We start from the raw sequence: 11,587 nt of genomic DNA on the forward strand, positions 1-11,587 counted from the left end.
ACCCTGCCTGCTCTCTCCCCCCCCCTCGGTGCCAGAGCCTGAAGCTCCGCCACTGGTCTGCGGAGGCCCTCCCAGTTCAGGTTCATAGAAGCACAGAGCTGTAGAGTTGGAAGGGACCCTGAGGGTCATCTAGTCCAACCCCCTGCAATGCTAGAATCTCAGCGAAAGAATTGCCCAACCTCTGCTCAGAAACCTCCAAGGAAGGAGAGTCCACCACCTTCCAAAGTTCTCTTCCATTCCTTGCATTCCCAGAGAGCAGCCTGAGCCCTCCTGGTCCTTCTGGAGCACAGCTTAAAAGGGGGAAGGGCTGCAAGCCTTCCCTGTGGCCTCTCTAGGCCTGGAAGGAGGCCTTCCTATGTGAGGAAAACGCCCAGGCCTGTGGCAAAGGTGGCCTCTGGGCCAGTGATGAGCCGGCTGGCCTCTGCCTCGTCCTCTGCTCCCAAGCGCTTTGCTGGAGCAGTCTCCACTGGGCCACTTGGTGCCTTCGGGCTGAGCCAGAGGCTGCCGGTGTGGCTCTGGCAAGAAGGAGCCCTGTGGCTTCCCGTCAGGGCGGGGGCTTAGCAAGGCTGCCTCCTTCCTTCCCTTCCTTCCTCGCTCTGGGAAAAGGCAGCCGCTTGGGCAATAACATTCAGCAACAAAGCAGGGTTTGTTTTGCCAGCGGCTGTTGCACCGAGCTCTTGAGCTGCACAGGGAGATGACAGATGAAACAAACTGCAGGCTCCCACTTTGATAAGATGCAGGCGAGGGGACCCTGGAAAGTGTCTGAAAGGATTTCATTTGCGTAAATCCACGGAAACAGCTGGAGTCGGGAGTCTGTGCGCAGCAGCCTCTGCCAGAAATCGTCTGGTCGGAGTGTGGCTTCTGTGCCCAGGCAGGCAGGGCGGCCCAGTGGCCTTGGGCTGCTGCTTCCCAACCCCCGGGAAGAGGCGTTGTGCCCTGGTGGGAATGAGCGCAGGGTGGGCCGGGTCGCCTTGATTCCAACAAGGAAGCAGGTGGGAGCCCCGGCTGTGTCCTCCCCCCCTCCCTCCGGAAGCGAGGCTGCCTGCCATCTTGCCTGTGGGGTCTTTGATGCAGATCCCCAATGGAAGGCCTGTTGGTGGGGGAGCTTCTGGGCTGCCAAGCACAGCTGGGGGGTTCAGGGGAAAGTGGATCTTCCCCAGCACTCCCCCCCAGCCCCCTGTTTTCCTTTTCCTGCAGCAGCTAAAAAAGCCAATGCAATTCTGGGCTGCATCAATAGGAGTACAGCATCTAGATCAAGGGAAGTAATGGTACCACTGTATTCTGCTCTGGTCAGACCTCACCTGGAGTACTGTGTCCAGTTCTGGGCAGCACAGTTCAAGAAGGATACTGACAAGCTGGAACGTGTCCAGAAGAGGGCAACCAAAATGGTCAAAGGCCTGGAAACGATGCCTTATGAGGAACGGCTTAGGGAGCTGGGTATGTTTAGCCTGGAGAAGAGAAGGTTAAGGGGTGATATGATGGCCATGTTCAAATATATAATGTCATATAGAGGAGGGAGAAAGGTTGTTTTCAGCTGCTCCAGAGAAGCGGACACGGAGCAATGGATTCAAACTACAAGAAAGAAGATTCCACCTCAACATTAGGAAGAACTTCCTGACAGTAAGAGCTGTTCGGCAGTGGAATTTGCTGCCAAGGAGTGTGGTGGAATCTCCTTGTTTGGAGGTCTTTAAGCAGAGGCTTGACAGGCATATGTCAAGAATGCTTTGATGGTGTTTCCTGCTTGGCAGGGGGTTGGACTGGATGACCCTTGTGGTCTCTTCCAACTCTATGATTCTATGATTCCTTGGGGGTCCAGGCATGCAGATTCCACTTCCCCCACCCTGGTCCCAGAGTTGTTGCTCCTTTTCACCTACTGGGACAGTTTCCTCTTCCTTTTGCCACCATCCCCCAGTCTGCTTCCTGGGTGTCTGAGGGAACACACACAACACCGCACTCCCTCGCTGGCTCTTGAAGGACTCAGAGTGGCAGAGACGCTGCATGTCTTTTATAGGGGGACCTGGCCTGTTTAATGTGGGCATTTCCTCTTTTGCAAGCGCGCTTCTTTGATGCTCACCACCCTGAGCAGCCCTGGGGAGGGGGAAGAAGCGCTGTGGATGCCTGGATCTCCTGCCAGAGTTGCCCACCGCCCGTCCTCTCTCATCTTTCCTCCTGGGAAAATGTTTTGATGCCCTTGCTTGGCATCTGAGCTCCAGTTCTTATCATCTTGTGACCCAATGACTTGGGAGCAAGGAGTCTGCCCCATAAGAAGGACTCCCCACCCCACCCCGGTCCCCTGGAAGGGGCAGCAGAGTCACTCTTGCCCACGACCCTGGCAGCCTGATCTGTGGACCCCTCCCTGGAGACCCTCCCTTTGGCCCAAACCCTCACTGCTGGTTCTTTGTTTTGTTTTAAAAGGTGAGGAAGGCGGTGAGGAGGAGGAAGAAGATAAGATTCAGAACGGGAAGGACCGAGGTAAGATCAGGAGGGGAGGGGAGGGGAAATCCCCTGGCCTGGCGGTGGGCACCTTTGCACAATGGGTGCTTCCCTCCATGTGGAGCAGGGAAAAGTCTCCATTGGTGCAGAATGCCCAAGCGCAGCTCTTCAAAAGCCATGGGGGAAGGATGAAGGGCCTTCTTATGTTTCCAATGTGTGGCAGCTGCAACAAGCCCACTGTGCCCTCTGAGCACCCACCCCTTAGATGGTGGTGCAGAGCAAGGTTTGTGTTAGTGCCCCCCCCCGGGTGGGATGCAGAAGCAGACACTTCAGAGCACCATCTCCTGCCCTTGGGTGCTCTTTCTTCCACCAGGTCTTTGCGGGGGTCCCTGGTGGAGGGAGGGGGCTGCCCACCCAGTTCTTCCCAACTGCAGTACAGTTGCATCCTACAGCAGGGAGGGGTTGATTCCAAGGGTTCCCCATGCACACAAAAGCTTGTGCCCTCTGCTCCCGCCGGTTCAAGTCTCTTTTTGCGCCCCCAGCAGCCCCAGCATAGACAGAGCATGGAACTTCCCTGCCTTGCTTGCATCCAGCTTGTGGAATTCCAGCCAGCCTGCCTCCAGCCGCCTATGGCTGATATTAAATGGGCGTCAGAGTTAAGTGGGCGTCAGATGCAATCATATTGTCCTTAGTTTGCCTAACTGGTTGTCTTCCCATCAGATGTGAAGGAGATATATTAACTTGTTGTTGTTTAGTCGTTTAGTCGTGTCCGATTCTTTGTGACCCCATGGACCATAGCATAGCACGCCAGGCACTCCTGTCTTCCACTGCCTCCCGCAGTTTGGTCAAACTCATGTTGGTAGCTTCGAGAACACTGTCCAACCACCTCGTCCTCTGTCGTCCCCTTCTCCTTGTGCCCTCAATCTTTCCCAACATCAGGGTCTTTTCCAGGGAGTCTTCTCTTCTCATGAGGTGGCCAAAGTATTGGAGCCTCAGCTTCACGATCTGTCCTTCCAGTGAGCATAAATTAACTAGACAACTTTTAGAAGACACCTGAAGAAAGCCCCGTACCGGGGAGTTTTTAACGTGTGATGTTTTATTATGTTTTCACATGTGTTGGAAGCCTCCCAGAGTGGCTGGGGCTACCCAGCCAGATGGCCAGGGTATAAATAATAAAATGACTCTTGTTGTGGTTATTATTATTCACAGTTCTTTAAAAATGCTTTTGGACATAAACCACTGCAGGTGCTTTCTTCAAAGGCATGGTAGAGAACTTTCAAGATAAATACATCAAACCTTGCCTGGGTGGGGTTTTGCGGCTGCTGCCACAATCGCAGTTTGTTCCTGGCTTTCTCAGCCGGTCCTTTGTCTTGTCTCGCAGGTTAAGCGGAAGACTCCGCCCTGGCCAGCCATTCAGGTGAGCAGACGCTCTTTTCTTTCCCAGGTAAAGTGTGGGCCCAGTTGTGTTGACAGAGGGACAAAAGGCAGATTGCAAGACTGCCTGTCTGCCTGCCAGCCAGCCACACAGGCCTCCCCCCAGGAGGCAGGGTCCCATACAGGACGGGCTTTCGGGTCTCGGGGACTTCTGAACATCCCTTATGCCCTCAGCCCAGCCACGGTGCTCTGAGCCTGACAGCTGTAGCCGTGGGGCTTCCTCCAGGGCTGCATTTTGACCCTGGCTGTCTGTGGGGCCAAGCAGAGACCCTTTGTGGCTGCCCAATGCGTAGGGCAGCTTCCCCCAACTGAGTGCAGGTGGTGTCCAAGCCATTGGTGATGAGTTCGTCGCTTGATGTGGGGCACCCCTCGGTATTGGGAGCCCCTCCCTCCCTTTTCCTGGCACTTAACAGAAGGAGAGGCTCCCAGCTTCAGATCATGGAAGCGTAGCGTCGGAAGGGACCCCAAGGGCCACCTTAGCTCTTAACTCTCAATAACAGTCAGTTCCAGCCCTCCCATCAAAAAGGGCTTCTCACACCTTTCCTTTCCCACCTGGAGCTGAAAGGGCCGCCGTCTGTGGCTCTGCTCTGGAAGGGATCTCAGGTGTGCGTAGGTTTCGAAGGACACGAACCTGCCCTCCCCACAGTGCAAATGTCCCCTGGCTTGAAACCAGCTTTGACGGCTCTTGGGTCTCCGCCAAGGAACCTCAGGGACTGTCGGAAGCGACATGAACAGGCAAGCCTGAGAAAATCCTCTGCGCTCTCAAACCAACCACAAGCCCCTCCAATTCCCAGGGCTCATTGCGGGGTGGGGGTGGGGGGCTTTGGAGGGGTACTGGGTGGGATCCTGCTGCAGGCAGGAGAGCCAGGCTCCTCACTGGCTGCTCTGTGTCTTTGGCGCAGGTAAAGAGGCGCGAGCTCCTCTTCTCAAGACGTTTCCACATCCTTCCGACGAGGCGTTGCTCCAGCCGACCGACACATCTGCCATTGTCAAGTCGTGAGGACCGCAGCTCGCAGGGAAGCCGCCTCCACTGCCGCCTCTTTCCGACGGACCGTGTGGCAGCCTTCCTGGGGGGTGGGGAGGGAGGGGGCATCTCCTTTGGTTTGCATGTCCTGTTTCCATCCGTGTCCCCCCCCCCAGTGCTTAATTGGGCAGCACCTCATCTCAAGTTTGGACGAGAAGACGTTGTCGAGAGCCGCTTCCAGGCAGAGACCGGCCATGTCTCCTGCGAAGCATCCTCTTCCCTCCCTGGCAGAGTGGTCACTTCACCACCCATGGGCCACCACCACACACACACCCGTGCTCTCCAACCCCTCTTGGGGGAAAAAGCAGACTTCTTATTCCATGTGGTCAAGTTTCCTTGGGCAAAATGTGGGTGGAATGCTCTGTTGCGGAATGCTCTGTTGCGGAATGCTCTGTTGCGGAAGCCCCTCTGGCCTTTCCCATGAATCTTGGGTTCCCTGGGCCGTTTGCAGGTGCAGCTCACGCAGGACAGGCTGGGAGGCAAGTGGGATGGATGGCTCACTGGGAGGCGGGCAATTCTGGCCTGCAGGGCACAGCCCATCTGGGCGCCCCCCTCCCCCATACAAAGCATAGCCCCCACTTACTTCAACAGTGGTTGCACAGGGAGCATCCTGGAGGATGGGCTGCCCTTTGGCTCTTCCCCCCAGAGTCCCCGAATGTCTTGTGCCGGCTCCAGTGACAAGAGGAGTGGGGCAGAGGGAAGCCCAGCCACCCTGTGGGGAAGCTTCAGGTGGTGAGGCAGCAGCAGCAGCAGCGCAACTCACTCAGTTGACTCGTAGCATTGGAAGGTCCCCAAAAGGGCATCTAGTCCACCCCCTGCCATCCAGGACTCATAAAAAGCAGCTGGTCTTTGAACAAAGAAGACCCTGGCCTACTTGGGTACTTGGCACCAGAAGCCAGTCTCTCTACCTGCTGGCTTTGTTTGGGGTTTGGAAAGTGGCTCTTAGTGAATGGGCTAAAGGTGTAAATGGGCGGGGAGGAGGGGCAACGAATGAAGGCAGAGCAATAATCCCTGGAGCCCAGTTGGCACAGAGTGAGCTGCCCAGCTGCCCTGGCTCTCTGGGGGTGAGGAAGGGGGTGCCCACATGTCTCTCCATGTTCCAGAGAGAGAGAGAGAAAACAGCCATGTTTGCTGGCGATGTAGTCCAACCAAAATATTGTGAATGGGCTGTCAAGCAAGGAAAGGAGTGTTGATAACCTGTTGGGGCTGGGGGACTTTGCTCAAGGCGAGAATCACAGAGCTGTCGAGTTGGGAGGGACCTCCAAATAGCATTTAGTGCAACCCCCTGCAATGCAGGAAATACAGCTAAAGCATCCCTGGCCGAAAGGGCTCCTGGCTGTCCTTTGGTGTTGGACTCCGGCCGGTGAGGTGGGGGGGGGGGAGGAAGAGCTGCGTGAATGTAGAAGAATCAGCAGTCAGAAAGGAGGGGATTCGGAGCAGAGCTTTCTCCCGAGTGATTCTGACCCGTTGCCAAACACAGGGAATGCCTTGCTTGGCTCAGACCAGACACCCTCCATCTCGCTCAGCAGCCAATCAGAGGCAAAAGACAGTGAAGGAAACCCACCTGCCCCCCCATCCCTTGGCCTGCCATCTTCCCTCTTTCAGCCCAATTGTGCCCCTGCAATAGCCTTCCAAAGCATTGTCACAATCCTCCCCCTGTTGAGGGCCCACTCCTACCTTTGGACTGGCCCCAGGAGGAGCCCCCTCCTCGGCCCCCCATTACCCACTCCAAGACACCGGTCAGTGATGCCCAGGGTGGTGACCAAGTCCCTGTCCCTCAACTCTCCTGGGATTTCCTCTTCTGGCTTGCTGCCAGCCTGTGTGGAAAGTGACCTTCTATGCCCCCCCCCAAATGCCTTGCAAACCCTGCGCATTTTAGCCTCCCAAGTGGTCTGGCAGATGCTTCAGCACACCAGAGCCTGCTCTTAGTCTTCCTGAGAGTGGCAGGAGATGGAGGGGCAGTTGGTGGCGATGGGGCCACAGACCCTCTCTTCCTCCCCAGCAGCCATGGGCAAGGGGGGTTGTTGGCCAGCCCCACGGCCACCTGCCATTTTGAAAGCTCGGCTGGTCTCAGCCTTGCAGATGCTCTGTGTGGGGCTGAGCCAGGGCTTTCCGGGGGCGCCTGCACAGTCTCTGCATCTCTCACTTCCCCTGTGACAGCCAGGGCTGCTTCCGGTTGTGGAAATCCCCCTTCGGTTGTGCAGCATGGTGAGAAAAGGGGGCTGGGTAGGAGAAGGGGGGCCGAGCTCTTCTGCCTGCAGGGTCTGCTGAAGAGAGGCCATGAAGCTCCCGGAACCATCTTCTGCTTGTCAGAGGAGCTGGAGCTCTGCCAGAGCTCCGTTGTCAGGCTTGCTGGGGGGGCCCAACACCGCCTCCCGCTCTGCCTGGACCTCGGAGGCTCCCCTGGTTTCTGCCTCTTCTCCAGGTGCAAAGCTTCTGCTCTTGCAGTTCAGGGAAAACAGCCTCTGGCTGCTGGGGTTCCAGCTTGGGCTAAAAGAGAGGGATTTGTCCCAGCCTGCGGGACGTCCCCCCACCACCCCAAGATTGTTATTAATAAGAACAAAGGAGGGCGGTGTACAATATAAAAACTCAAAAACATGTACCATAGTAGCAAGCGAAAGCAATGCACACACACACACACACAGTTTAAAAGGCTGTCGATTGCTCCCTGTAGCCAATGAATAATGCTTCCAATTACCAGTTCCTGGGTCCCACAGGAGGGGAGAGGGTTCTTCTGCTCGAATCCTGCTTGCGAGTTTGTGGGTATCTGGTTGGCCACTGTGAGAGCAAGATGCTGGTCGGATCCCTTTGGTCCAGCAGGCTCTCCTTGTGGTCTTAAAGTGGGGCTTGGACACGAACCCTCTTTCCAAGGCACACTTCGCTTGCTGCCGTCCCGTCGGCCGGGGCCTCCTTTGCAGCCGCTCCCCAAGGGCTCCCGCTGTCCCTGTGGGGTGGCTGCCTCCGCCATCCGGGGCTGCAGGCCTCACAGCTGCAGTGCAAAGGCCTCCATGCCTTACTGTGGCTCAAAGTGGGGTCCCAGAAGGCTGTGGCTGGTGGGCTCCAGCCGGGGGGGCAAGATTGGTTTATGGTGTTGGCGGCCAGGCCAGCTGGCCATTATGACCCCCGTCCTCCTGCTCCTTGCATTCCATTTCTCACACCAACAGCAACTAGTTTTTCCTTAACCTCTGCAGGAGCACCTCTGGGGCCACAGAGCTGGGCCTGCAGCTCCTGGAAGCAACAGGGGAAATTGCAGAGCCCAACCCCCTGTAATGCCCGTCATGAGGCTCGAACCCACGGCCCTGAGCTATCCCAGGGAAGGTGCAAAGTGGGCAAAGGGAAGGAGGGGCTGGTTGTGCTTTCATTCCAGCTGGGTCAGAAGCTCTCCCAATTCTCTTGCTTCTGGGAATCAACAACAGAGCTGCTTTTTTGTGGGGGGGGGGAGGGTCAGCTGCCTGTTCATATCTTCCCACATCACGTCCCCCCAGAACTGCAGTTGGACTCTGTCTCAAATGGCATCTGTTGCCCCTGAATCTGACCTTCCCTCAGAACAAGCATCCATGTGCAAAGTTACATCCTGGATATTTTTTTACGAAGCAGGGGTGGCAAATTGCCAGCCCCCTCCCAAGCCCCTGGTGATGGTGGGCTTGGGTGGGCTCCTGGGGGAGAAAGGCACCGCCTTGCAGATGCCTTCTGCATTTTCAAAGTCACCCAGCAGCAAGGCGGAGAAGGCCTTGGCAGGCAGACTTGGCACCTGTGCCAGCCCCAAGCCCCTGGTGGCAGTGTGCCCTTCGCCCAGGGGCTTTTGTCACGGTGAGTTGAGGCCTGGGGAGCTTAGCCAAGTGCAAACAGGTGTGGGGAAGGTGACCGTAAAGGAAGTCGAGGCAGCGGGAGCTTTAGAGGGCAGCGACTGTGCCAGGGCTCTGGGGCTGGGGTGGTTGAGAGGGGCTGCTAGCCAACCCCCAGGCCTGTGCTCTGCAGATATCTGGCTAGTGAAAAGGAACGGTCTCATTTTGCAACGGCCTCTGGATATTAGTTGCTGGAAATCACAGGTGGGGAGAGGACAGCCGCTGTGCTCTGGTCCTGCTTGTGGGCATCAGGTTGGCCACCACGAGGGCCTGGGACATGGTGACGATGTTGGAGGGGAGAATGTGGCTGGGTGTTTCTGTGGAGCTACAGGAGAGGCAGAAGGAGGGAGGCCAGAGGAGATGGAGTTTCCTCCCAGGTGGGAAGCGGAGGTGAATCAGCTGGATGCCAAGTGGGGGCCATGATAAGCAGACAGTGATCAGGGGGGGGGGCAGGCCCCTGACGCTTAGGGCGGGCATGTGCCTGATCTCAGGTGCTGCTTGCCACACTGGGTAGCCGGAGCTCGTGCCATGCCGCTGGGGTAGCAGGATGGGCTCCCCTGAGTTAGCCAGGCTGTGAGGGAGGGCTGGGCTGGGCAGCGGCATGGGGGGGATCTGTGCCCTCCCAGAGCCCGGAGTCCTGGCACCTGCTTCCTGGCAGGACCTCAGGTGTGAGCACATTGGAGAGGCCATGTGGGGTCTGTGTTTTCCAGCCCAGGCTAGATCTCAAGCGATCACTAGGACTGCAACGGACACTTCCTTGCCCGCTGTGGAGCACCCCCGAATCTGGCTGGGTGCTAGTTGAAGGCCAGTGTGAGGACCCTTGTAAGAATTCCAGTTTACAACCACTTCCCCGCTTCTCATGTCCCTGTGTCTGCCTGTGTGTGCGTGGGAGCACACACTTGAATGTATGAATGTGAATCCTGGGCATGAGTGTTTTCGTTTTACAAAAAAGAAAAAGAAAAAAAAGGTTGAAATACCTGGGAGATTCTGTACATGTTGGGGACACGTCTAATTGCAAGCTGTAAACTGGAAGCCACGTTCTCTCATCTGCCAAATATTTAATAAAACCAGTCCCGTCCATCTCACTTGGTGTGTGCCCTGAATTTCTGGTGGGACCAGGCAGGTGATCTGAGCGAAGCCCCAGGGGCACAAAGCCCCCTTTGCCTGCCCCTTCCTTGGCTGCTTCCGCTCAGGAAGAGGCCTCGGCAGGTGGGCAGGCACTGGCTCCCTGCTGCACTTTGCGCTGCTTGCAGTCCCTCCTTGCCTCTCCTGCTCTCCCCCTTCCTGGCTCCAGGCAGCTCCTCTCCAGACCCCCGGAAAAGCCAAGGCTCAGAGCCCTGTTTGTCCTGGCCGGATAATGAGGGGACGCCACAAAGGTCCCCCGCGGTGTCATTGAGCCTGTGTGTGTTGGCACCTAATGAGGCTGGCGGCCGACACGGAGGGGCAAGGGAGGCCTGGGCTCCTCCTGGGGCACTGGGGTCAGCGGGGAGCAGGGAAGGTGAAGGGGTCAGGCTACCTCTGGAGATGGACAAATGGGGGTGGGGGGTATTAATTCTAGAGCCCCGTCTGGGCTGGGAGGAGAACAAAGGAGGAGAGGGGGCTGGCCTGCCCTTCCTGCTACAAGTTGCCATCCAGTCCCGGTGTGTCTGGGGCAAGGCGGGGAGAATGTAGGGACCTCTTCCCCCCCCCCCATGAGAGTAATTTTATAGGTATGTACTTTATACCCAGGAATTCAGGTGGCGCTGTGGGTTAAACCACAGAGCCTAGGGCTTGACAATCAGAAGGTCGGCGGTTCGAATCCCCACAACAGGATGAGCTCCCGTTGCTCGGTCCCAGCTCCTGCCAACCTAGCAGTTTGAAAGCACGTCAAAGTGCAAGTAGATAAATAGGTACTGCTCCGGCGGGAAGGTAAACGGCGTTTCCGTGCGCTGCTCTGGTTAGCCAGAAGTGGCTTTGTCATGCTGGCCACATGACCTGGAAGCTGTACGCTGGCTCCCTCAGCCAATAGCGCGAGATGAGCGCCACAACCCCAGAGTCGGTCATGACTGGACTTAATGGTCAGGGGTCCCTTTACCTTATACCCAGTCAGACCAGTATAGCTCAGCATTGTCCACACTCCCCAGGAGTTGGGTGTCTCCCAGGCCGACCCAGAGATGCCGTTGTGGGCTGAACCCGGGACATTCTGCTTCAAGGTGGGTGCTCTGCTGCTGAGCTGCAGCCCTTCGCTCCCAAGGCCTGGCATGCCCAAATGCTTATCTCGGGACTCGCAAGGACGCTCAGGTTTGCCATGCGGGGCTCTGGGGGCCTGCGGTGTAGTGGCAAATCCTGACAGTGCTGGCCCTCTTCACGCTGAGACCCATGCCCAGGCAGAGGCTGCAACAGCGAGGGTTTGACCAATGCAGACATTAAGGCCGGTTCCCCGCACCCTTCAACTCTACACCCCCCACCTGATGAAAAGCTCTGGTGGACTCAGAAACTTGCTCACTACTTGCTTGCTATTATTGTTGTTGCCCCCCCAAAAAAATCTGTGAGCGATGCAGGATTCCAGGATTCCAGTGACTTGCCCAGGATTCATGTTTTCTTTGAAAATGAGGCACAGCGGAGACGGCAGGGTCTTTATAATATATGGCTTATTTACACGTCTATGGTGGAGGGCTTCACAGCATCGACACCCCAAAAGGGTCTTCTTTCTCCCATAACCGCAGCCTTGCCTTCCAACAGAATGTTGCTCTGACGCTCTCTCCAGCTTGTGTTGTCCCTCTAGCTCACCTTACTGCTACTCTCTGCTCTCAGCTCTGGTTTGTCTGTTGAGGGAGGGGGCCCCACCCATTTGGCATCTCACACCAGAGTC

General features: G+C 56.8%; 1 protein-coding gene across 5 annotated transcripts in view; it reads left to right on the plus strand.

The window, feature by feature from the left end:
* DTNB (dystrobrevin beta) overlaps positions 1-9,821 on the plus strand; it is a 96,727-nt gene extending 86,906 nt beyond the window's left edge. For all 5 annotated transcript variants that reach the window (XM_060273223.1, XM_060273222.1, XM_060273225.1 and 2 more), the window contains 3 exons: positions 2,416-2,472; positions 3,815-3,850; positions 4,770-9,821. In XM_060273223.1, coding sequence (XP_060129206.1) covers positions 2,416-2,472; positions 3,815-3,819 — 62 coding nt within the window. In that variant the 3' untranslated portion in view covers positions 3,820-3,850; positions 4,770-9,821. The remainder of the gene's footprint in view (positions 1-2,415; positions 2,473-3,814; positions 3,851-4,769) is intronic.
* The last annotated feature ends 1,766 nt before the right edge of the window (positions 9,822-11,587 follow it).

Source organism: Zootoca vivipara, chromosome 3 (genome assembly GCF_963506605.1).
Source record: "Zootoca vivipara chromosome 3, rZooViv1.1, whole genome shotgun sequence".
NCBI classification, from domain to species: Eukaryota; Metazoa; Chordata; class Lepidosauria; order Squamata; family Lacertidae; genus Zootoca; species Zootoca vivipara.